General features: G+C 35.6%; 1 protein-coding gene across 1 annotated transcript in view; it reads right to left on the bottom strand.

Moving 5' to 3' along the window:
* The window catches only part of LOC149549620 (HEAT/U-box domain-containing protein), an 81,768-nt gene that overhangs the window by 11,318 nt on the left and 44,205 nt on the right, over positions 1-26,245 (bottom strand). Inside the window, exons 7-15 of the mRNA XM_089792936.1 lie at positions 24,405-24,557; positions 14,424-15,091; positions 13,764-14,262; positions 13,141-13,676; positions 12,046-12,904; positions 9,072-9,795; positions 7,796-8,904; positions 7,197-7,655; positions 6,639-6,869 (exon numbers count right to left, since the gene is read on the bottom strand). Coding sequence (XP_089649062.1) covers positions 6,639-6,869; positions 7,197-7,655; positions 7,796-8,904; positions 9,072-9,795; positions 12,046-12,904; positions 13,141-13,676; positions 13,764-14,262; positions 14,424-15,091; positions 24,405-24,557 — 5,238 coding nt within the window. The remainder of the gene's footprint in view (positions 1-6,638; positions 6,870-7,196; positions 7,656-7,795; positions 8,905-9,071; positions 9,796-12,045; positions 12,905-13,140; positions 13,677-13,763; positions 14,263-14,423; positions 15,092-24,404; positions 24,558-26,245) is intronic.

Below are 26,245 nucleotides of genomic sequence, written 5' to 3'. Positions count from 1 at the left end.
GAGAAATTGAATAAGAAAATGCAACTTGAAGGGTTAAGGGCTATTGGCTCCCATGCTCTCATAGCCGCATCTACATCTGCATCAGCTTATGTATCTGTAGGTTGTGTTGGAGAGGGTTCTTCCAGGCCTCGTTTTTGTCCTAGTTCTAGTGCTCATGCGAGTGCTAGTGCTAGTCAATCTTATACTGACACTGAGTCCAACTCCAACAAATTGCAGCCTAGAGTGCGGAAAAACAAAATGGATAGTTACTTTGTGCCCCGCACTACTCCTAGCTCACAACCCACGCTTGAGGGCATGGGTTTGAATAAGGAGATTCATGATGCTGCCAAAAAAGAGATTTGCAAATTTTGGTACTTTTGCAACATTCCATTTGTTGCAGCCAGGTAATTGATTCTTTTTTCTTTGTTTTCTTTAAGGTTAAACTTAAAAGTAAAACTTTAATTATATCTACTTGTTTGATGATTCATTGACTAATCATAGATTCACTTTACAAGCTTACATAATGATTTGACATCTAAATTTCTAATCATTATCTATTTGTGACAGGGCTCCTTATTGGCAAAACATGATAGATGCAGTTGCTATTTGTGGTCCGAGGTTTAAAGCCCCAACTAAGGTTGAGTTGAGTGGATACCTCTTGGATGATATGGTAGAGGATATGAGGGTTGAGCTTGAGGAGAACCAAAAAGAGTGGATCGAAAAGGGTTGCACCATCGTGACTGATGGTTGGACAGATAGGAGGAATAGAACACTTCTCAATTTTCTTGTATCCTGTGGAAGTGATTGATCATTCTACCTTCCTACATACATAATTGTGAATCGTGATTGAAAATTTCAAATTTCGATTTGTTGATTGCTAATTTGTTGATGATCCGTTATAATTTGTTGTTTTGTAGGATATACCATGTTTTCCAAATCCATTGGTGCTTCTGCTCATATAAAAAACACCACATACTTATGTGAGGCTATCGAGGAAGTCATAGCAGAGGTTGGGGAACAACATGTGATGCAAGTGGTGACGAATAATGCAGCAAGTTATGTTGCTGCAGGTAAACTTTTAACTTTTCAAGTTTTGAAAATAAATTTATTTGAATTTTGAACTTTTTCTAATTCTAAGTTTCCTAATTCCTAACATGTTTGAATTTCTAATTAACTTAAAATTGTAGGTAAACTTTTGATGGAGAGGCACCCCACCATATTTTGGTCCCCTTGTGTGGCACACTACATTGACCTCATGTTGGAAGAAATTGGCAAGCTTGAGTGGGTCAAGTCATGTGTTGAAAGGGTAAAAAATATATGCAAGTTTATTTATAATCATTCATTTGTCCTTAGCACAATAAGGAAGTACACAGGAGGCAAGGAGTTAACTTGTCCAAGCATCATGAGGTTTGCCTCGAATTTCATGACACTGCAATCCTTGTTGACATCAAGGGACGATTTGAGGAGCATGTTTGTTGGGCGGGAGTGGATTTCATCTTCCTATGCTACGACCACTGCAAGGGTAAATGTGGTGAATTGCATATTTGATGATGATGGTTTTTGGAAACCTACTCGAGAAATCCTTAAGATAAATTTATTGCAATTTAACATTTAGTATTTTACAATTTACTATTTAGTATTTAATATTTAATATTTAATTGTTTAATGATTTAGTTTTACTTTAAGCTATATTATTTTATATTTAAGTTCTGACTCAAATTTTCGTTTTACTTTATATGTAGGTCACTGAGCCCCTTGTATCTCTCCTACGAACTGCTAATGGGGAGAAGCCCTCTACGGGCTACCTATATGAGGGCATGGATAGGGCCAAGGAGACAATTAGAGCCCATATGTAGGAGTGCAGAAGAAGTATGCCCCTATTTGGGATATCATTGATAGGAGATGGCAAAATCAACTCCACTGACCCATCCATGCAACAACTTACTTTTTGAATCCGGCATTTCGTTTCCGTCCTGACTTCAAGGCGGATGAGGAGGTTCTCACCGGCTTGTATACAGTGATACAGAGGTTGAGTAGTGATGAGGATAGCACAACTACAATCATTGAACTCGACAAGTTCAATAATAAAGAAGGGCCAATTTTCTCTAACAAGATGGCCATAGATGCTTGGGCAACAATACAGCCAGGTAAAAATTAAATAATATATTCATGAATCTAAAGTTTATGACTTATATAAGTTGTGCATTTTAAATTTTAATTGTTGATTATGTAATTCTTAAGTTGTAAATGAGACTAATTGTTTTTGTTTTCCCTTATTTCAGATAGATGGTGGCAAATGTTTAGGCCCACAACCCCAAAACTTCAAAAAATTGCCATCCGTATTCTGAGTCAGCCAAGCAACGTTTCTGGATGTGAACACAGTTGGTCCATATTCGAGCACATCCACTCGAAGAGGAGAAATAGGCTGACTGTGCAGAGGTTGAATGATCTTGTCTTTGTTCATTACAACCTTCGTCTTAGGATCAGACAGATTTTGGGCACTGACTCCTCTCCGATCATTCTAGAGGAGATTGATCCAAAATCAGAGTGGCTCACAGAGGCTGTAGATCCAGTCTTCACTAAGGAAGACCGTGTGTGGGTTGACCAAGTGGATATAGAGGCTGAGGTTGTGGCCATGGCAGAGGAGGCAACTAGAGCATGTTCAGGCACTGGTAGATGCACACACGCACACACAGACACAGGCTGTAGCAATGTTGTTCATGAGCCCATCTTACATGCAGGGGATATGGCTTAGTGGTCCTCTATGACCTACCTTAGGCGCCTTTCTAGCAGGCAGACTGGATACTCAAAGGTTGAGGCTGAGGCTGCGGTCGAGCTTGAGGATGATGATGAGGCTTGAGCTAGAGCCTTGTTTTTTCATTTTGTTTACAGATATTGATACTGATAGACATACGTTTCATAGATCTTCATCTTAGATTCTTACATACATTTATGATTTGATGTCTTGTGGATCTTCATCTTACATACATTCTATGATTTGAATCATTATGATCATATGATTTCTATTTACTTCAGCTAGCCTACAATTTACATTTTACATAACATACTTACGTATGTGATGGATTTTATGTTCCATGTTTATGTATGTTAAGTTTTAACTTCTACAATTCTATTTGATGATGTTATAGTGTGTTTAAGTTATATTCAATAAAAGGTGCATGAAATAAGTTTTAAATTGTTAAAATTTCTAAATTTAAAGGGTTTTTTCAAATTTGTTGATTCATCGCTGATTCATGAGTAATTCATGGCCAATTCTCAATTCGATTCGGCCTTGCCAATTCCGATTCTCGTTACTTTGGTATATACATAATATCTCGAGTCACTATTATATTAATTTCTCTAATATTTTCATAATATATATATATATATATATATATATATGAGTTAAGTATACATATATATCTCATATATGCTTAACATATATGCACACCTTCACTAGTTTTGACTCAGTATTTATCCAACTAAAGCTACAACACATCAACAAGGGCATTTAAGTTTCATCGGGAACATGCCGAAAAAAACAAGGGAATGGCTCTACCAAGTACTTTGAACACTGGAGTAGAAAGAAAGTTTAACATCATACCTGACATGATGTCAAAACTGCTTTGAAAATGAATAGGAATGTACCAAATACAACTCCAATTCAGACGAGGAAAATTCTTCCTACACCAGATATCGACAAAACAATAATGGCCACACTGTTGGTTCTGCTGTTAGGTTTGTTTTGAGAGATCTCCACCCTAATTTCACTCATAGTGAGGACATTCAATTTGCCACAAGCTCAAGTTCCTATGGCAGATGAAGGGGCTGTAATGCTGAATATGTGACACTTCTATTGTACATCCAAGATATTTAAACATTTGATCAATCAATCAATTAGAAGAGTTGGTGTAAGAATAGAAAATAAAGGTCATGTATTGCAAAGGGATTATTGGCAAGGTCTTGAGAAGGTGACTCTTGTTCATTTTGACAGGACTGATAAGTGTATTGATCAAGTTTCGAGTCCAAAAGTTGTACAAAATGCGGAAAGAAGAGGTAGTCAAATTATCCACATTACACAGAGTAACCCACAAATGGTGATACCATGGCTTGGTAATCCAAGGTCATAGCCCCATCACCACCTATGAGGACAATAATCTCATTGCGAGGCCTGACAAAAAGGACCCTGAACTGCAGTTTAGAGAATTGGCACAACTGAGACAGCGTAGGATTATCCACCATTGTTGATTTCTAGAGACTATCAGTGATGATGCCTAACATTCAGATAAGAAGACTTGTAGTCCTTTTGAATGAAGGGATAACTATACCACTTAGAGGGTGGGTAAAAGATTTTGACCCTCCAACTTTCCAAGAGACTATCAAAAAGGCAGGGAGCATGGATCTTGCTTCTCCGAGAAGCAAATTCCAACCAAGACTTTCCAAACAAGAAGGACAAGCAACATTTTCACAAGGAATAAAATCAATCCAAAAAGTTTTCATTAAAAATGGATGATGACCTCTGAAACGAGTTGAGGAAGAATTGTGCTCCACATACAAGGAACGATGGGCACCGTGCCATAAGTGTTTCAAGAAAGCAACAGTTCATGATTTAGATGTGTATTCGGCTGAAGAATCTGAATTACAAAAAAAAAATATCACAAGACACTGATTTGGAACAAAATAAGAAAAAACAGACATCAGAAGAGTCTGAAGAAGTGAAAGAAAGTTAAGGTACCCTAGAACCAACTTTCTAGCTTCTAGAATGATGAATCTTTTGAGGATTTGTGTAGTCTTATGTGGGCAGTGAATATATATCTCTCTATTCATGGAGTTGTTGATTAAATGTTTGAATAGCTGATGGGTTTAATACAAATAAGTATACAATTGGGAAACTATAAAATCAAAGGCGACTTCTATGTGGTAAGTCAACCAAACAGTAGTAATATCCATCTATTTTGAAAAGGACAACTATGCTTTCATCGATAGAAGAAATATAATCAGACATAATTGAAGCCCACCGTGATAGGTTAGCATCTATTGACAATATAAGTGCAGTTCAACTGATCCTAGTTTGTACACTACAAGGAAGTTATTAAAAATATACACTTCTATTAGTTATGTTCGGACTTAAGTTACTACCAATAAGGGAGATGATTCAATTAATAGTGTGTTGGATTTTCATTAAAAAATATTCAATTACTGCGTTGTCTATGGTTAAAAGTTTGGAAGAAACACAACTCAGTTTTTGGTTGCTGATAAACTATGCTCAAGTATCATTCAAGATTAAAAGACACCACCAGAAGTGAAGATGTTTTCTGGCAATCACCATTTCTCACTTTATGCCATTATTATCAGCAAGATTGAACATTGGAATGTTGAATTAAAGACTTAAAGTCGTTTGTCATTGAGGATGATTTCAGTTCATTTAGCTTACAATTTATTCAGCTACTTACTGGAAGATAGCCACATTAGCTTCTGGTTTTATCTTTGATTCTGATTTGGGTTCAAAATCATGCAGAAGCAAGTAATGATGGCATTGTTCAGCAGAAGTCAAATGTTGAACATCATTTATGCACAAGTCAATTGCGTGGCTCAGAAACATTCTAGGAAGTTCTTTGTTTAGGTTCTAAATGAAACTTTCTTTCAGAACTTTGTTTTTAATTGCCATAAACTACTACTACTTAATTACAACATTAGCATATCATAAAGTACACGTAACATTAATAAAGCATTTATTATCATGTAGCAAGTTGCCGTGCATTTCTATTACTTCCTAAATGATTTTTTATCATTGACATGTAGATCAGTACACTGTACATTGTTTTGTAAAAGCATAGGCTTTGTTTCCTTATGTTGTGGGGAAGATGAACTCCACTTCCTTTCTTTGCACTCACTTTTACATATGTAATGCTGACTACTGCATATGTGCTTTAGTGTACATAGAATATTGAATTCATGACCGATTTATACCACTGAACACAACACCAGGGACTTCAGTTCATTTAGTTTACTATTTTTCTTGCTACTTTTTGGAAGGTATGCACTAAAATCATTTCAGAGGTATTACAACTGCATGAAAACTTGTTACATCAAAATAAGTACTTTATTAATGTTACAAGTACTTTATAATATGTTAATGTCATAATTAAGTAATAGGAGCTTATGGCAATTACGAAGAAATTTCTGAACGGTATTTTCACTTAGAACCTAATCTAATTTCGTCATTATTATTTTTCTGAGTTCATTTTCAAAGAAGAATCATGTACCATTAAATAACATAAGTTAACCTGCTCCATTTTCTCAGCAAATTTTTTTATTCAATTTGATAGAAAAATTCTTCAAGACTTCACAAAGAATTTAATTTGTATTGTTGTGACCTAAAACTAATCAAAATGACTCCACAAACAAGCTCTTTTAGAAAATCCTCATTTGCATATAGTTTCTATATATTAAAATTTAATTGTCTCTTATAACTATAAAAAAGCATCTGGGACTCTGTTCTTGTGCACAAACAGCCTAATAGGCATTTGAATGTATTAGGAGTGAGTGACTAGTTCCCTTCAGTTGTTTCTCTCCTATCACTAAAACTCATTCCACTCCTTAAGCATTCCCTTACCCAAAAGAGGAAAAAAAAAGTAGGAAGAAAAGTGCCCCTTTACCTGATTACGAACAAAAGATGTCATGGAGAGCATCCATTTTCGCAGGTTTGTTTCATTAACACCAATCTTTCTGGTGCATTCCATATCAACGGGCCGTAGAGGGTAACAAGAAGGCAATCGAATAACAACATCCATTACTGCTTCCTCTTTTGTATAGATTGCAGTCACTTCTCTAGCTGATCGATTCGCTCTTATAGATAAGCTCTCATCTGTTATCCCAGCAGCTTGGATCTGTACGATGAAGAGAGCAAAAACTGTAAGTCACTTGGACCAATCTGGAAGTAACATTTCCCAAAGCAGTCTATGAAACATTGAAGAAAAAGAATGCCTTTGTACAGGCTAAAAACTATTGATGATTTGATTGTTTATTATTAAATATTATTTTTAAATAGAGCACTGTCATAATTAAAAATCTTGTAGAAGAAACAGTATAGGAAAGCTTTTGCCAAAACCATGTTCTCATATCAAGATGTCTAGACAAAAATACTCAGATTTCGAATTTAGATGCCTCTACATATTTTATCTAGATTATTTAACCATCCAAGTAAATAAGCACACCTTGGAGAACTCGTCGTCAAGTAGTTGATGACTGCACCATGTTGTAGTGAAAGCTTCAATAAAACTTGCTGCAGGGCGATCCCGTAAATTGATAATCCAATCACGGACATATGCAGGTAGAACACGAAGCATCAATCCATAAACTGCACCAGCAAGATCAGCCATCTTATCTATATCAATTGGCCATAATGCCTCCACAGCAAAATATAAAGAACTTGTAGCAACAGAGCGTTTTGCTGCAGATGCAGGGCCATTTGCCTCAATTGCTGTTGCATTATATTTCTTTGAGCTAGATGGTGCGCTTTGCTTAATTGGTATGTGCTGAAACAGACAATCTAACAATGTTGAAGTACTTCCTGAATCTTGTGCATATTGTACCATACATTCTCTTGCTGCTGATAACGAAGGTACAGCCTGAAGACGAGTCAAGAATAATGACCATGCCAATAGGTATTGTACCTGCATAAATATAATACACATAAGATACATGGACTACAACTCTATTTCCATTCAGAAAACAAAGTAGGAGTCTCAAAGTGGATAAAACCATCCCTGTAGTTGAAGTTTCAGAATTTGGCGCAAAAACAGTGTCTTATTACCCGAATAAGCTCAGTAAAATTACTGCCAAGAAGATCAGTTGAAGATGTCTGGAGGACACAAGAAAGCTCCTCCCTAATGGAAGACGATTCATCTGATGATGAATGCATGTGTGTAGTTTGACCAGCCTCTTCATTTTCAATGATGCTTTTACCTAACCGGACACTAAGAACTCCTTTTGTCACTGCAAGCGGCTGAATTGAATCACTCGAAAGAAAATGATATGCTGCCAATTGCAAAGCTGGAATAGGATCAACTGAAAAAAGAATCTCATATAAAGCACTTATCGCTCCTTTACTTAGCCCCCACAACTCAGTTGCATGCACTGCTGCTTCCTTTGCTCGAGATGGAGCATCAACCACAACGTTGGCTACACATTCCCAAAAATGAGCATTACATTGACGTGATAGCGCTACAATGGCTCCAGCTTTCTTTCCTGCACAAGAACTTGATGCAATTGACTCAGCTATGCCTGTTGCGAAGAACAGCCGAAGTATATTTTCAAATGCTCGTGGTTCTGCTTTTCCCCAATTCACAAGCTTTGAGGAGTTCAATCCATCTCCATCTAAATTGTGAAGTCCACGAAGCAGAGAGAAAATGAAGACAGCCATTTCAGTAAGTTCCACGGAACTGATCTTTGAACTTTGAACCACATTTTCTATATTTTTTAGTGTACCATCAATTTCTAAACTTGTATGAGGATCAGTTGTCTTCACGACATCGTTAATGCCCTCTGCCAAATCTTCCATTGAGCTAACAGCTACATCTAGCCACTTTCGCAGCTGAGAAAGCACAAATGTCCAATCATCATCTCTAAATTCTTGCCAACAATACACAACAGCAACTGCCATTAATTTAGTCAGGCACAATTCTGTGGTTGGTTCCCAGTAAGTAACTGCATCTGATGATGTTTCCAATGAAGCTCGATGCTCAGCTGCACGTGCACGATATTCAGATATAGCTTTCTGAGCTTGCTTCTGGAACAAACCTAAAAGCAATTTTCTTTTCTCAGTACTTATGTCAGCCAAAGATGCTGTGGTTAGTGCACACACTCCTCCCACACGATGAAGTGGAAAACAAGACACTGCCACGTTTACCCAATCTTCCACATCTACAAGACAAACACATTGACAGTTAAGCTGATACAAAATAGAAGCTTGGTACCATTATGCAAACTAGTTACAGGTGCAATTGTGAAACATCACTAACAGACCCTGATTTCATAAATGGAACCACAAAAAATCCACAGTTTATTTATATGGAGATGTTTCTATTTACCTGACTGACCCTTCTGGCATAAAATGAGAGGTGGTCCAGAATTAGCTCTCTCTAACCACTGGCATACAGCCTTTTCAATGTTGCTTTCATCCTTTCCAGCCATGGGAAGAACACTGTTGCAATCCTCCAACTCCACAGTTCTCTTCCACACTACCGGAGCAAGGACATTTAGAATATGAGGTAAAAGTTTTACATAAGTATTTGTATATGTGCTCAAAAACTCCTCCTTCAAGATATGATCTTGTAATATTCTTGAAGCATCTCCACTGTTCCAGATGCTACAATCCTTGAACAGCACTATCAACAACATTATTAAAGCACGCAAGAATGGCTCCTCAATTTTATCTACTTCGTCTTCACAGGTAACCCAAACATTTGGTGGGTAGAATATACTTGAAATATTGTTTTTCAATGCACCTAAAAACAAAACATCAATGATAGAATTCACCATCATCCATTCAGGATATCCAGGTCCCCTTTTAGCACATTCACATAAGAATGGCAAAAGAAATTCTGTGGCACTACCTCCAGGCCACCTCCAAGTGCACAAGACCTCTAATGCCAACCAAATTCTACAAGAAGGTTTTTTGTTACAAATCTGATTGCTCACGTGCTCCACTGTGATCTGAGAGGATTTTGTTAGCGAACCAATAAACAATTTATCTTTACCAACAATGGAACCAATCCTCTCTACGAACATTACAAACCTTATATGCAAAGCTTTCTGCAATAATGTTCACAAAAATCTATCAGTGGATAATCCCGACTGAAACTGAGAAGCAGTAACAATTATCTCGTTCTACAATTTGCAAATCTCAAATTGTGGTTTATTGAGTACATAACTCCTCAATAGATAGCAAATGTTTTACAAGACACTAATAAACTTATAGTAAATAAAGTTCAACTAAACCACCTAAGCTGATCATTGTAGAGAGTACTATTATTTCCATGCAAGTTAACCATAGAGCTACTAAAGCTATAACATCTTTCATGGACCCCTATGGCAAAAAAGATTATTCCAGTAATGAAAAATCAATCACATATGTGCATCAAGTTGAATATTATTGTTAGAACTTATCATCAATTAATGGTTACAAACTTACAAGAAAAACACAGATTTTTGGAATGAAATTGAAGCATGTATTCTTCACCCACACAAAAAATGTATACTGCTAGAAGCATCCTTTCCTGCTCATCTAATGGTACACAAACTAATCAAGTATTCCCTTAAAAACAAACCTGTCGATTGTAATCCCTTCGAGGGTCTTGAAAAAAGTAGATGACAGATAAGGAAGGAAATAAAAATTTGATCAATTATAGAGAGACAAATCTCCTTGTGTTATAAGTAAAATATCTCCATGTTCAAGCCTAATTGAAAACCATGCAGTTTAGACTTCAGCTTCAGAAAAGAATTTAAACAATTACTATGCCAAGAATTTGTAATCTACAATGGCAGCATGGGAGAAGCAAATGATGTCATGAAAATGGCTTTTTCAAAACTGAAATTATACATCATTACATACAAAATTAAAACAAGTAAACAATATCAAATCAAATAGAATAAATCTTATTCAAAAATTATTACTAACGTATCTATACATGTATGTAGCAAATAAAATTAAAACTAAATCACGCTTAAGCAAATAATATAACTTGAGATTAATGTCTCTTAGCGTTGCTTAGATAGATCCGTTAAAGATATCTTTGATTCAATTAGATCTTTTTAATAATTGTAGCAAAGCAGAACTGCATCCTGCAGTTGTAACTGGTTAGGTTTGAAGTTGGGACAACTTCTACTCTCTAGAAATATCAATAAAATCCTCATGGGAAACCAGATCAAGAGAATAGTATAGTTTGGTAGATCATTAAAGTCATTTTGTGAGAATGGGTAGCCAGCATTAATTAGTTCATAGAAAACAGCAAGTGCCTCCACCAAGAAATTTATTCATGAATCATTTTTATATATTAATTTTATTCACGCAGCATGCCTGACTTTTAGGTACATGTAGCTTCTTTCATCTATCTAAAAGACCGTGAGGCTATTTTTTCATCTCTGCCGTGGATTTAGATATTTGGAAAAATCTCTATTCCTTTTTGGTCAAATTCTAAATATCTATTATTTTTCTACATGTATCAAGCTGTGGTATTTTTGAATTCTTAACCATGTTTAAAGTTTACTTTTCAGTACCTGTGCAGAACAGAACTAGTAGCAGGTCCAAGTGAGTCTAAAATAAAACCAACTCTTTATGATAATAGGACTATATGAAAATACCTCAAGCTCGTGCATATAGTTGCCATTCCAAGAATCAAGTAAAGACACTGTATTAACTTATGTTGAATTTCAGTCAATTCAGCTCTCCGTTGTCATTTCAGAAAAGCGCAAAACTATGCAGATAAACTAGAAATTTGTCTAAATAACTGATTTACATGTGGTCTTTCTACACAGGATTTTGGAATCAGTATTTCCAAAATGAACCTTAATGTTGACCAACGTGCACTCAAGAAAATCATCTAAAAGTCTATTGCAGCCTTTAAGTCCCATTCATTGAATTCCTTACTAGGATAATTTAAAAGTCCAATCAACAATGTGTGAACAATATAAGAATTAATGCAAACTATGGGAGATGTTACTATTCAGATTAAAGTAAAGACCTGCATTAAATGTAATTAATGAGCAAGAGAACTATTGTGTATATGCCAGATATATTCCATCATCAACCTTGTCAATGACTGCTAAAATATTTATCACTACAAGCCTTCTCTAGTTTTTCACTACATCTAAACCTCGATTGGATTCTAGGCATTATGCATAGTTATACACTTGTAGGGTAACCATCAACATGCAGTACTGATCATCATGCAGGCGACTGCTTCATTATTATTAGTATTCTTCAAATTGAAATACAGTAGAAACAACTTTAAAATAAAAAATATAGTATTGCTGTACTCAAGATAATTTGCAATTCAGACTTACTTCAGTATCATTGAATGCAATTCCAGTCTTCAGGACAACAGGTTTTGATTCTCCAACAACAGATGTTTTGGCCCAGAAGGGCCAAGCTTCATGAGATAACAGTAAATGGTCTAATAACTGCTGTTCTTCATTTTGATCTTTGCAAGTATAGCCCATTATTTCTACCATCCACTTTGTGCACAATGCAATAACACTTTCAACTTCACATGTATTTTCCTCAAAAATGCAACAACTTATGGATTCAACTAACAATGATCTCAAACGTTTACAACTTGCCGAGCTGAAAGATTTGGAAAAGAATGCAATTTTTCTCAAAAGATCCTGCATTGATTTTGCAAAAGCAACCTCCAGTTCATGTGCAACATCAAGAATGGTCCCTTCATCAGCCTGTTCAGTAACGAATTCATCTATGCTCTCCCCTTCAGAATATGAACCTGTATCTCCCTCATCAAAAATCCTGGTATCTTCATCTAGTTCCCATGGAGTCAAATAATTGCTCTTTTGACCAATTTTTCTGGACATTTTTGTTTCCCAATCTAGACAAATAGAAGCAGCTAGAATATGTGGAACAACTTGAAAATTGCCATTTAAAATTTTAAGAGAGAAAAAACTCCCCCCAAGTACTTGTATAGCAAAGCTAGCTAACTGCAATGCTTCCTCTGATGTTGATATATCCGTTTTTAATTGACCTTCCATTCCATCACACAAGAATAACAAAGCTGCATGCTTTGCCCAAGCACTGGGAGATCCTATAAGCACTCCCACAAGTTGCCTCAAAATTTCCTCCATAATAAGATTCAAGGCTTCTATGGAAACAAGGGACACTGTATCCTCTGGTTCTGTTCCTCCAAGGATATACCTGTTAAATATTCAAAATGAATTCAACAAATTTTAATTAAATAAAGAACATCTGTAGCATCCAAAAATGTTCGAATCCTAAAACCAAAGAAATTAGTTAATTATTGGAGAAAAGCATTTTTCTCTGACATCAACTTCAATGAAACAAAATCTTTTGGCAGACAAATTCTTGAACTTTTGTGTGGGGCGTGAAAAGAGAACAATTACAATTTCAAAAAAGATTCAGGCAAATCCTACCTCAAAAGAAAAACATGTGAAGGCCTTTTCAGTGATTTATCGCAAGCAATCCTAATAGCTACAGTATCTAATCTTGTTGAATGCCATTTCTTATCTTCAAATTCTGGTTTACAACTTGACTTATTTGATACATTTCTGTAAATGAATCTGTATCTCACTTTCTCCATGAGAGCAGCCAACACAGCAATGTGATCATTATTTAAATATCTATCATCCTTCGGCACCAACCCATTCTCCATTCCTGCTGCACAACCAACCACCCAATCCCACTCATTTTGAAAGTATGCATCCTCCAAGAAAGAAAGTAAGAGATCTATCCTAGAAATGGTTGAGAAATTGTTCCCATGTAAACACCATGTAGCAATATCAGCCTTGAAAAATTGAAGCAGCATTTCTGGCTTTGGTTCGTGATCATACGAAGTAGACATTTGCAAATGGGATTCACCTTCTTCATCAACAAAAGATTCAACAGGCAATACGCTTGTTCCAAATACTGAAATAATTACCGACAAGAGCTTGATAGATTCTGGTAAGGCCTGCAGTAATTTAAAAAAATGGTAGTTAATTTGCAATCTGATGAATACCAAATAAGTCATAAAGAATAGGTAAATTCATATCCATACCATTGATTTTATCACTGTAAATGACTTTCCAGCAAATGGTCTTGCAAGATGAACCAATGGCCATTTTTCTCCCTTGTTCATTGAATGTGTTCCCAATAAACGAAAAAAATCAGAAAGATTGTTCATTTTCTGATCACCCTCAGGTAATACACTGTTTCCCACTTGTTCTATCATCTTTAGGCACTCTATTTGGAATTGAGTACAAAATACATTAAGCAAGCTAGGGTATTTAATGGAAATATTTGATAATATATCTATAATAGAATTCCCTAAATCCAGCTTGAAATCCTCCAGATGTTTGAGGTTTAGATTACTCTGGACATCTTGTTTAGGATTATGAATCTTCTTTGTAGCTAAGTTATCATCTGTATCTTTTGTCGCTTTGCTATCAGTATTTGACTTTCCCAACGTGATGTAATCACACCACAACAGCCTAAAAATAATACGTTCAACAAGTTTGACACAAAATTGTTCAACGCAACCAGACCCTTCCACAAACCTGTATTATCACAGAAATAATTATTCATGTCCACAGAAAATCCCTTCAATACAAGTGAATAACAGCAATATATTAAAGATGACAAGCAAGCTTAGATATAATAAATAAGCTTATTTAATGTACCAAAGGAAGAACATCAATGGTCAAAAAGATGGACAGACCTTGACGCATTGTTTAAAAGCCACAAAAGGCATTCTTTTATGGCTGCAAAAAGAGCAGCACGATCAGCAGGTGAAGTTGACAATGTAGATCTCCCAGCCCAGAGATTTTGGAAGAACTCGATAAAAAATTGTTCTGCTGAAATTATTGTCGGAGGGATAGAAACTATCATGGGCAGTAGACAAGGATATGATGTTTGGTGTGACGCATAACAGCCATGTCTAAGAAAACACCAGAATCGAGGCAGTATCACTTTGTGAACAGGAGCAATTTTCCAAGCTTCAGGAAACCTTCTCATGAATAACAGAAGCATATCCCACATGGAAGAATGACAATTTGGATCCTTCTCATGAAATGACCCAAGGACAATGCCTGCTAAAATCTTCATGTTCCCTTCACTGACAACTTCTGGTATATATTTCAGCAAACTTGCAAAAACTTGATAAACAGCAGAACGAACTCTAGAATTGTGAGACTTCAGGAATTCCTGAAAGAAATTGTGTGCATGACAAATCTTATCTGTTGCTGAAATAGCTACAGATCTCACCTTTGCACCATTCTTTGAATCAAGACCAATAAGATTTTCATTTTCAGATGTCGACTTTTGCAAAGGAAGCCCAAGCAATACATCAAGAAGAGATGCCAATGCAAGGATTGAGGATGACACAACCTGCCATGTCAGCACGATCAGGCCAGATACTGCAGAAAGAAAGATGTGAACAAATCGAAAGAATGAAAATTTGCATTCTAAGCATTTACATGTGAACAAACATAATCACTGAAAGGCGTGTCTTCATATATGTTATAACCAGACAAAGATGTCAGCATATATCTTTCTGATATGATTACTTGTGAAGACCAAAAAAGCTAGCCAACATCGAACCAATAGACAGGTACAGGGATAACTTAAACATGTTGATCTGGCACAAGAGTTGTGTGCTTCTATGATATATTACATTTGCCCATTGTCTAATATAGTAGAATCAGGGTATCAGCGATATGATACCCGCTACATGAAATACCAAATTAAACATTATAAGAATCATTAAAAAGCTGAATAATTAACCTTGTTGCTGTGATAAACAACAAATGAAGCTAGACAACAACTTGGGCTTAATTGTAGATCCCTTTAATCCAAAAACCAATGTATTGGAGAGAATTTTACAGAGGAGCTCTAGTGTGGATGCCAAAAAGTAATCTTCTGCTCTCCTCCTTCCTGCTCCTTGTTCATTTCTTTTGTGTTCTTGGGCATTCTTAGTGTGTTTTGTGATCTCTGGTGTTACGCATTGTGTTTGATATGGTGATCTTTTGTTGAGGATTTTTTATTGTTTTAATTTTTTTTATTTTTGTCCACTCAGCTCAGTTGCCAGGGTTGTTGCTACCTTTCCTTTATCTTATACTTGCCTTCTGTGCAGTATTCAGAGAAAAATTGCTTGAGTTTATAAGGTAGTTTGGAGCCAACAAAAATGCATAGGAACTCCCACTGCATTCAAAATGGAGGTGCTAAGTGGTAGGTGACATTAAGAAAATGTGGAAAGGAGACAATTGTTTTTTCGTTAAAACTTATGGGCATTTCCATAGCATAGAGATATAGAGAGCAAATAAAATAGAATTGAACTCATGAATTGTAGAAAATGGATTTTGTCATTTATATTCATATTGTTGATTGCAGAGGTAAATATTCAGTTAACTTTTAAGAGGGCAGTCACCAAATAGTTGCCTAAGTGTGAGATCAAATATTAGCCAGATCTATAAAGTACCTGAGATCAAAATGAATTGTAGAAAATAGATTCTTTTGTTCATATCCATATAGCTGATTACATATGCATAATGTTCAGTAAACTTTTTAAGAGGTCAGTCGCCAAATCGCTGTCAGAGTCTGAGATCAAATATTAGCCAAGTCTATAAAGTATGTAATGCCCAACCTAGTGACATATTTTGAGACATAATATGGATTCACTTTTGAGATCTTTAGAATCATGACTACATGTTCTGCTTATCGAGTAGATAGGAGATAGATGGCATTTCACAATTTATGTTTATGGAGATATTTTCTGAGATTCATTTTATATCATTTCAAATGTTCTTAATATGGAGATGATTGTTATTTCCCAAGGTGATTATTGGATTATATATTATGATACTGGACTAACCTTGCTAACCCACCATGTGCTTTTATTACTGTTACTGTTTGTGTGTATATATATAATATATGTATGTATGTATCTTGTCAGTCGGTGATGCAGGTGTGTGCAGAAACAGGTACTATTATGCCTCTAAATATTCCATTGATTAGGAGATGATGTCGTGATCCATGTAGGCACCCTAAGCCTAGAGATCCTAGTAGGGAGTCAGCTACCCGATTGGGGAACTTTTGGGATTTCTATCTTTGATTTTATAGTTGGTATTTTCATTTATGATTTATGTATGGTTGTGATTTAGATTTCACGGTGTTCTGATTTGGTCAATCGGGTATATTTATCTAAGTATATATGCCCAAATAAATATACCTTTATGTGTGATACTAGTTCAAATGCAATGATTGAGTCTTGGTTAAGTAGGTAATTTCTTTGCGAATAAATGAATTAAATAAAAAAATAAGAATAAAACCAAAAAAAAAAGTAACATCAAATAAGAACTAAACTAGGCGCTCTTGAGAACTCAAACCCATGATCTTTCCCTTTGCAAACCCACTACCTACCATCCTTCCACACATGATCTTCGAAGACCTTAGAAGGGAAAATGGGTTTTAAATTATAATGAAAGGATAAATTAGGATAACAAAAGATTGTGGGATTTCAACCCTTGACCTTATGGATGGAGGAGTGACTTGAACGTTGGACCATGTCATCTCTTTGGGATGGAAACTTCGTGACATAATAAATGTTAAAAAAATGATTTGATTTAATTAATCAAACCATAAGGGTGCCGGTTGCAACAGCTGCAACCATTTTAACTATTTTTGCATCCTATAAATCCGGGGCATTTCTAGGAGTTTTGAGGGAGAAGGCTACGGGGGGAAAACTATAGAGAAAATTCTCTCACAATTTGGAAATCTAGGAGAAACATTCAAGGATCTGAGTAGAAGGCAGGAAGAAGGAAGATTCCAAGGAAAAGTTGGGCATGCACAGGGCATCTTAAACTTCTGCAACTTCAATTCTCAAGGATAAACAAGAAGGCCATTCTCTCTCTCTCTCTCTCTCTCTCTCTCTCTCTCTCTCTCTCTCTCACACACACACACACACACACACATTTCCTTTGGGAAATAATAAAAGAATTATGAGCATAATGAAATGTGTTATCTGTTTTCGTCCATATCGTCTGCAAGTGCAACATTATATTTGTTATCCTTCTTTTGTATGAAGTTGATTTTTTTATAGGTGTCACATTTAGTTTAAATGGAATGTTATGGAATAGGACTCCCTCAGGAAATGGGTAAAAGTAGGTTGCTGTCTAGAGATTGTTTTCAGGAATGAACCAAGCCACCTACTTGCCCAGATCCAATCTAGAAGCCCAATTCCTCACATTCTATCATGTTTTTTTGAATTCTCTGGAATAGATGTGCAGGAATACTAGACATGTGCACGAATGCATCACATATGCGCAGTTCTGCACATTCATCCAGTAGGTTGTCTGACAATCACTCTTGCACAAAAGCGCAGCTTTAGGCCATAAATGCGCAGTTTTATTGTAATGCTAGTTTTCTTGCACATGCGCAGAAATGTTATGCTAACCTTGTCGTTGTCCAGTTTGCACATAAGCACAATTGTACTGAGCACATGCGCAGATCTGCTTGATAGAAGTGCACTAATGTGCACTTCTGCATTATGTATGCGCAAGTGTATTGTATAAATGTGCAGCTTTAGGGTTCATATCAGTTTTTCCTTCCTGATTGATTTGGTTGAACTTGCAATTTGTATCTTTTGATCACCAGAAGCTTTCGGACTTTTGTGGCTTATTGGAATGAATGTTAGTCTCTTTTTGTATTCAAATATTAAATGCTATATAGGAATTTCCATTTGTTTATGTGGGACCCTAGGTATTTGTGCCCTAAACTCTTGTTGTGATGTTGTTTGTGAGTAGGGTATGTTATGGTAAATCGATGTTGTAGTTGTATTCAACAAAGGAGATGGAAGCTCCTTATATGGATTAAAAAGGATGGTGTTTCTAGAAGAAACAATCGTGAACTAAAGACGAAAATAGAAACTACACAATAAACCAAAGAGTAACGAAGATGATCATTAAAGAAATGTTATAATATTCTAATACCCTCCCAAAATGGCCATTGTCTAACTGTTGTCTTTTGGTCTCAAATTCTTCAAAATGTTTTGCTGCTGCTGAAACCCTCCCTGGATCTGCAAAATGTTAATAACCAAGAAGATAAATTTCATCCATAGAAGAACAAAGAAGGGTGTCCCCTTCTTCAAAATGCTTTGCAACAAGAGACAACAACCTGCCACAGACTCTGCCATCGAGATAACTCTACCACTAACCCTCTCAAAATCAACAAAACATCTGACTAGAAATCCTTACAAAAACATCCAACCTAATGTCGGATAACAAAGTTGCTCGTCTAGAGACAAAGACAAATACTAAGAACATTTAGCACAATTTTAAGGAAAAATAGTCAAACCCTCCAAACTTTGTAGGTGAGCATGATACCCCAAAATAGACTACAAAAAGCCACGATTTTTTAGGAGAAAAATCAACAAAAACCCAACACAATTTTGAGGTGAAAATTTGATCAAAACCCAGCATGATCTCTAAGGTGAAAAATTAATCAAACCAAACAGAATCCGAGACGTGGATAAAAGAATACAAAAATTTGGTTTTGAGAAAAAACGGTAAAACCCAATAGATAATTTTTGGGGAAAAATTATAAACCCCACTAAATAAATTTTGGGGAGAAAATTATTATTATTTTTTTTAGAGGGAAAAAATTATGAAAACCCATTAGAAAAATCTTCATGCGGCTAAACACGAGACTTCACATGGTAAAACAATACATGCAAGCAACATGCAAGGGCATGCAAGAACACGCAACTCACATGCAAGCTTTGAAAATCAGAGACTTTTGCCCAAACCAAGAAATCGTGCAATGAAAACCCTCAACCAGGGTTGCAATTTACAAAGACAATATTTCTAAAAGAAACAATCATGAACTAAAGACGAAAATTGAAACTACCTAATAAGCTAAAGACTAACTAAGATGACCATTAAAGAAACATTATAGTATTCTAATAGGGTAGAGGTCATAGGTGAGTGGCTCACCATAGGTGCTAGGGCTCGGAAGTGGCCGTTAGAGGATCCTATGTGTTAGAGACCAGAGCCCTATACAGACTAGCTCTCCATGTGAGTTTGGTAATAAGTGAGCTCTCCTAGCTCGGGGGAGTGGTTCCTTATGGTTGCATGTGGTTGGGTGGCAAAACTTTTTGAGGCTTGTTCGTGGTTCAAGTTGGATTGCTTTGAAGATTAATTGATGCTTTCAAGACATTTTGAAGATGATGTAAATGGATGCAATACTCGATGTATTCCCTAGATGCACCTTATTCATGTGAAAAAAATGATAACCCTGTAAGGCTATAAGGGAAATGTATTACTGTAACTAATGAAAGCTATGTAAAAGGGAGGGCAGTTTAGGAAAAAGGGATTTATGGGAAATGATTACGTAAATATTATTGATGTTTATCTTCTCTCTCTTATAAAATTTAATGGAAGCAAATGCTATTAGTCATTTCTTTAATGAAAAGTGTATGTGCAATGAATCAATTTAGAAAAGATGTTTCAAGCTATGAATAAGAGAAAGTAAATTATTCAATTGTATTCTATTACTTCCTTTATGCAAGGTTAATGTGGAATTCACTTTTGTAAATGCAATAAGGAAGTTATATGATAATCTTAGTATATGGATTGATAAAATCCATGAAAACATCTAAAGGAAATGAATTTAGGATCTCTAATGTTAGGGAACCTGTTAGGACAAATATACATATGTATAAAGGAATGTTCCAAAAAAAATTAGAAACTTAAAGCTAAATCCTTCCAGTTTCCTTGACGGGGTATGACAAAGTAACTAAGATCAAAACTTATCAAACTTTTGAAAAGCCCAGTAGCCAAATAGTTTTTTAAGTTTGAGATCAAATATTAGCTAAGTTTATGAGGTAATTGGTGGCTATTTTTTCCCCCATTCAGCTCATCATAGATAACCAATTTGAGAGAACTTCAATGGGCTGGATTTTTTTCACAGTGGGTTAACACGTCAAAACTATGGCTAACCTTTTTGTTATCGATGTTTCTCTATTTCACAGTACCACTTTTTTGCCCTCTGCGAAACAGCAAACCTTCCTGTTATAACTGCCTTTTCGCTATTTCGCAGGGTTTCTTCTTGGCCCTTTGTGAAATAGTGAAACCAATTCAATTTGAATGCTCAACGTGTTCTCCTTTTGTTGGAACTAAAGGTTGTGGCACGTGGCAGGGCGTTAACATTTCATGTTATTCCTTCCTGCGTTTTCTCATGCCATTTGTCATGGGGATTTGTGTCAACCGTGACTTTAAGGCTTCTCTATAGACAGATGTTGTGGCCCCATGCTTGTGTCATGTTTCTCAAGGTTTTCAGGCATGCATCTTTCCAAGGATCAACGACCACAGGTTTCTTTTGTCGTTTCGCAAAAGCTTGATAGACATGTTTGCAAAACAACAAAGTTCAACTAGTTATCTACAGGTGTACGCAAGTGGGCTAACACTTCATGTTATCCCAACCCGATAGTTTTTCTAACAGGCAGCTTTTGTTTTGTTGCGGCCACAAAACATTACGAGGACTGTTTACTCAATGTTGAGCAACTTTTTGGGCTTTGTCCTCATGATGCCAATGTATCATGACTATTTATTACTTGAGGAGATTTGAGCTGTCAGATTTATCTTTCCACGTGTCTTCCTTGTTAGTTCCAAGATTGAGTTGCATACAAGATCATATTTCTTTCAGATATTATTGCTTCCTCATGTAACTTAAAACCAAGTTGTTGGAATTTGAACTTCAAAGTTACATTTGAGTTATGCTTAAACTCTTTAAAAGATTGTCTTGTAGACATTTTTTGGGTTCTTCTCTATTAGCATTTTGCAGCAGCAGTATACTCTACAAGTGTATTCTTTGTCTTCCATTAATGAAATATCTTTATTCTTATCTCTTCTTGTTATTCACTAATTTGCGCATGTTTATTGCCTTGCTTTGAATGTTCCATTTCCATTTTCTCAAATCAATGTGTCGTGTTTAACCTGCTGGCAGTTGCTGCATAGTGAAAATTCTCTTTCCTTTCAGCATTTGATCAGTTCTAATCTGCATAACGTTCATGGGAAATAGATTAGAATTGAGACTAGTGTATATTTGGGTGTTTCATTGATGTGCAGTGCAGCTATAGGAAGAGTGTAACCATGTTTCAAGCTAGTGCGTCACCACTTTACCTTTCAGCATTTTAATTTCATGCAATCCTTCTCTCTTTTCCTCAAAAGCAATAGTTTAGGTGCATCTTGATCAAAAGGAAGCCGGCCTTCTCCAAAGATTCAACCTCAAAGTGCAAGTCCCACAATTGGAGTTTGTTTCCATGTTACACAAGGTTGCTCGGAGATAACACGTCGAGCATGGGTGCAGACTTTTGTGTCAAACAATAACCAAGACCAAAATCTATCAAACGTCAATCCTACAACCATTAGAAATTATCAAAAGTGGAATTTATTTAAAGGGAAACCATTTTGAAGCGATGCAAAAGTTTCATTGTGATTGAGGCAAAGAGTTTTGAACGGGTGATTAAATATTTGAGAAAGCTTTATCAAATCATATTCCACAATTTGCAATGCTTTATATTCCATAGTGGGGTGGGATTCAATAAAAGACACGTGTTTAGTTGAAGTCAAAGGTTTGTAAGACACTGGTTTTGGCAACTAAAATTTTAGGTGAAGATAAATGTTAATGATAGAACTAAACATCTTACATATAATATATTAAAAATTGAACATATTAATAATAAATATATGCATTATAAGTTTTACATTATTTTTAATTTATGCTCACACAAAGGTGGAGGCAACATTTATGCTCTCTTTACACATCATACTACACCAAGATTATGAACCACTTTGGAGAACACAAGATGGAGCAAGAATGTCCATGAACAAGAAAACAAGGCGATTGCAAATGTTTGGTAATACTCTACCTTTTCATTGCATTGCTAGGTCTCCATATTCACAAGGTATGGCGAATGATATTGCAGCTGCAAGTTATAGGTTTCAAACCGCAGGACGTTGAGAGTTGGTATGCTCAATGATGAAATACAAGATGTTAAAAATATTATTTAAAAACACCAATTAGAGAGGACTAATAGTGGTTCCCCATTATTTTAAATGGATGGACAAATAGAAGGAACTGAACCCTCATGAGTCATTAACTTCCTTGGCTCTCATGATATTGGCATGATATTTTTTAAATCCAAGGATGCATCAAATATGATCAAATCTGCAGTTGCATTGTTTGAGATATTTGACCTAGCGACCATGGAAGTGGAACCACAAAACGTGGTTCAGTTTATTACAAACAATGTTCTTGCTTGTTTTGTTGTCAGGAGACTCTTAATGGACAAGTATACCGCCATGTTTTTTACCCCATGTGCAGCATATTGTCTTGATCTAACTCTAAAGGACACTAGAAAACTTGAATGGGTCAAGGAGGTATAGCAAAAGGCCCACATTGTTACCAAAATTCTCTATAATCACCCAAGAGTTTTGGAAGACAAATTCAACATTGACCATACAGAAGCAATCAAATTATTGAGTTTTAATACACACTCTCAGACTTATTTGCATCGGGCTTATCAGTCTATGCTGCATTGACTATTTCATCCTTCACCAGAATCAAATGTTATTACACACAGTGCCCATGAGATTTAAGGTAATGTTATTTCTCACCCAGCAGTTTATCATTGGGATACTCTACAATATTTTGGATGCCTGTTCTCAGGTGTTGAGGTCACTTTTCTATTCATTCACAGTTACCTGGGAGCAGTCAAAGGTAGTAACCTCTGAGGGCTCATGTGACAAGGTCTTTATGGTTGGCAATGTGTAAACTGCTGGGAGAAAACAGCCCTGATATTGGGTACATAGTCAAGTGAAACAAATTCATCTTCCTAATTACTATGTGGTTTTAATTTCTTGAGGCTCTGATAGTTCTCATGTCTTCTGTATTGTATCAGCTCTTCTGGAGTAAGCCGATGTTGTATAACCTGTGGTCCTGAACAAATCGTAAACTGAAGTTCTCAGAACATAATATATTGGATAGGCATTACTATTACCAGCCTTTACAAGATCAGAATTTTATAATTTGTAAAGCATGCATCTTCCTTCCTATATTTCAGATGTTGTGACAGGGTATTAAGTGTACAGATTTAACTTTGTATAAAGAATCATATCTAAAAGGGGTCTGAAACAAACCTTCCCTCCTGTCATTAACTTTTGATTACTCCAATTAATATCTTTATTACTGGAATATTTATGGTAAAGTATGCTTAATCTCTATAGTTCCTTGGGCAGAGTGTTGTAATCATTACGTATATTCTATCTGAAAGTATTAAATTTCAGAACACTCGGCATATTCAAATCAGCAACATCAAACCAGAACACAGTTGTTTCATTTGCATAGCAGTGCACAACTGTTTGATTAAATGCACTTGGAGAAAAGAGTGGAGGATTGGTGATTCTTAGTGTGATTCTGAACAAGGTATTTACATTACAGGGAAAGGGGTGCACATCATGTTTCATTGTAGCGATCTTAAAAAAACTGGTGTCTGTCAAATTTAAATTTCAAGAGTTTTCGTTAAAAAATGCATACAGTGCTAGACATAAAACATGAACCAGGATTATAAGACAACAAATCTTAATCACATAGATCACTACTATTTTTAGTTGCTGGTGCCAAAAAAATTAGTGAAGATGCTTACACGCTGGTGCATTTCTTCTAATTCTTCTGTTGGAGCTGTTTTGTCCGAAATTGTTTGAGGAGTCAGTTTCAAATTCTCATCCAGGTAGATAAAAATTTCATTTTCGCAAAAAACAAGAGCTTCTAATCTTTTCTCCTGCACTGGGAAAGCTACCTGATAAACATTTTGTACAAATCAGAACTGATTGGCATATTAAGGGAGAAAATCACATATTCCACATTATGATCAACGATTCATTTATGCCTATTCCTGAAAAATTAAATAATAATTCATGGCAACAACAGTATCACTCCCATTGGCAAGGTTTCATTTCCATTACAGACGCTACTCTAGCCTAAGTCAACTGAAATGAAATAATATAATTTGAAATAGAAAGTAAATTCCAAAATTATTTCCTTTTCAAATACAGTTTCAGTATGTTCCTGATTGAGGATGTCTTGTGAAGAAGTATAACCTCAAGCACAAATATCTGTCAAGATGAATAGTTAACATTATCAAAATGAAAAATAGCACATGAGTGTGAAAGTAAACAAGTTAAAAACCATTGAGCGAACTCAAATTAAGAATGCAACCAATTCAAGATTCTACTTGATATAGAAAATTATAAAACAAACAAGTAGAATTAGATTCTACTTCTGACTTCATGACCACCATAAAATAGCTTTTTTCATAATAAACTAATTGAAGATAATCTATTCACATACAGAACCATGGATCAATTTATAGAACTGCAGACTGCACCAGGTTTGTATTTTGGAACTTCTAGGAGAAAGCAACAAAGACAACAGACTTTTAGTCTAATCTAGAGACTGTAGACAGCAAATGTGCCACAAGTAACTAAATAAGAATTTGTTAGTTAAGGAACAACTGGCAGTGTAAATTTTTCCAAAAAGTTGTCAATTGCTGATAATTGGCAGCCTTAACCAACCGTCAAGCAATATTTGTATCTGACTCGGAATAAGTTCAGGTGTCTTAGATAAAAACTTTACACTTGAAATGCAATGATATATCTTTCTACCAATTTACTTTGTTATGTGTGTCATCTGAATTTTATGTTATCATATTATATTTATGCTTTGGTTTGCTCTGAGTAATACGTACCTTGAAAGGAGAAAACATTTTGGCGTTGTTTGATCGAACCTGGAGATCTGAAGGAAGGCTTACAGGCAGGATGGCAGACTAATGGGCCACATGTTCAACCAACAAATATTGGTAAGTGAAAGTGACATTGAAGACAATAGGGAAGAAACCCAAGAGGATCAACTAATAGAGGACTTGTGTGTGTGGGATGTTTCAGTTGACCAGTATGTGCAGAGGGAAGCTCGAGAGAGAGGTCCCTAAAGAGACGGTATGGGATGAACTAATGGTGCAATCGATCGTCTATTGTTAATGTAGATAAGATCTATTGGCTAGATAGTTATCGGCAGAATTACAAGGCTTAATCAGATTCGAATCTGATTCTTAATCAATGCTATTTTTCTCTTTGTTGATTTGGTATCAATACTTATAAATGGAAATGACAATACTTAATCAATATGAATCAAAATGCAGATCGAAAATCTGGATTATACTTGGAATAATATAAATGATAATCAGATCATTATGGATGATAATTAGTTTTACAAATATGATCAATATATTGATATATATAATATGTAAGTATATATATCGATATACACAATGTATATTGATATATATGCATGCATATAATTATATATCATTCTATTGATAATTATCATCCATCCAAAGCTATCAACTCAACACTCCCTCTTAGCTAGGGAAGTTTAAAAAATCTATCCAAGTATATATCTCAAGAAATCCATTTCTCATCAGAAGAGATA

Source organism: Cupressus sempervirens, chromosome 7 (assembly GCF_028749045.1).
Source record: "Cupressus sempervirens isolate cs-2001-9-10 chromosome 7, ASM2874904v1, whole genome shotgun sequence".
In the NCBI taxonomy this organism is placed as follows: domain Eukaryota; kingdom Viridiplantae; phylum Streptophyta; class Pinopsida; order Cupressales; family Cupressaceae; genus Cupressus; species Cupressus sempervirens.
The sequence above is the reverse complement of the archived record's forward strand: the minus strand, read 5'-3'. Positions and strand labels throughout refer to the sequence as shown.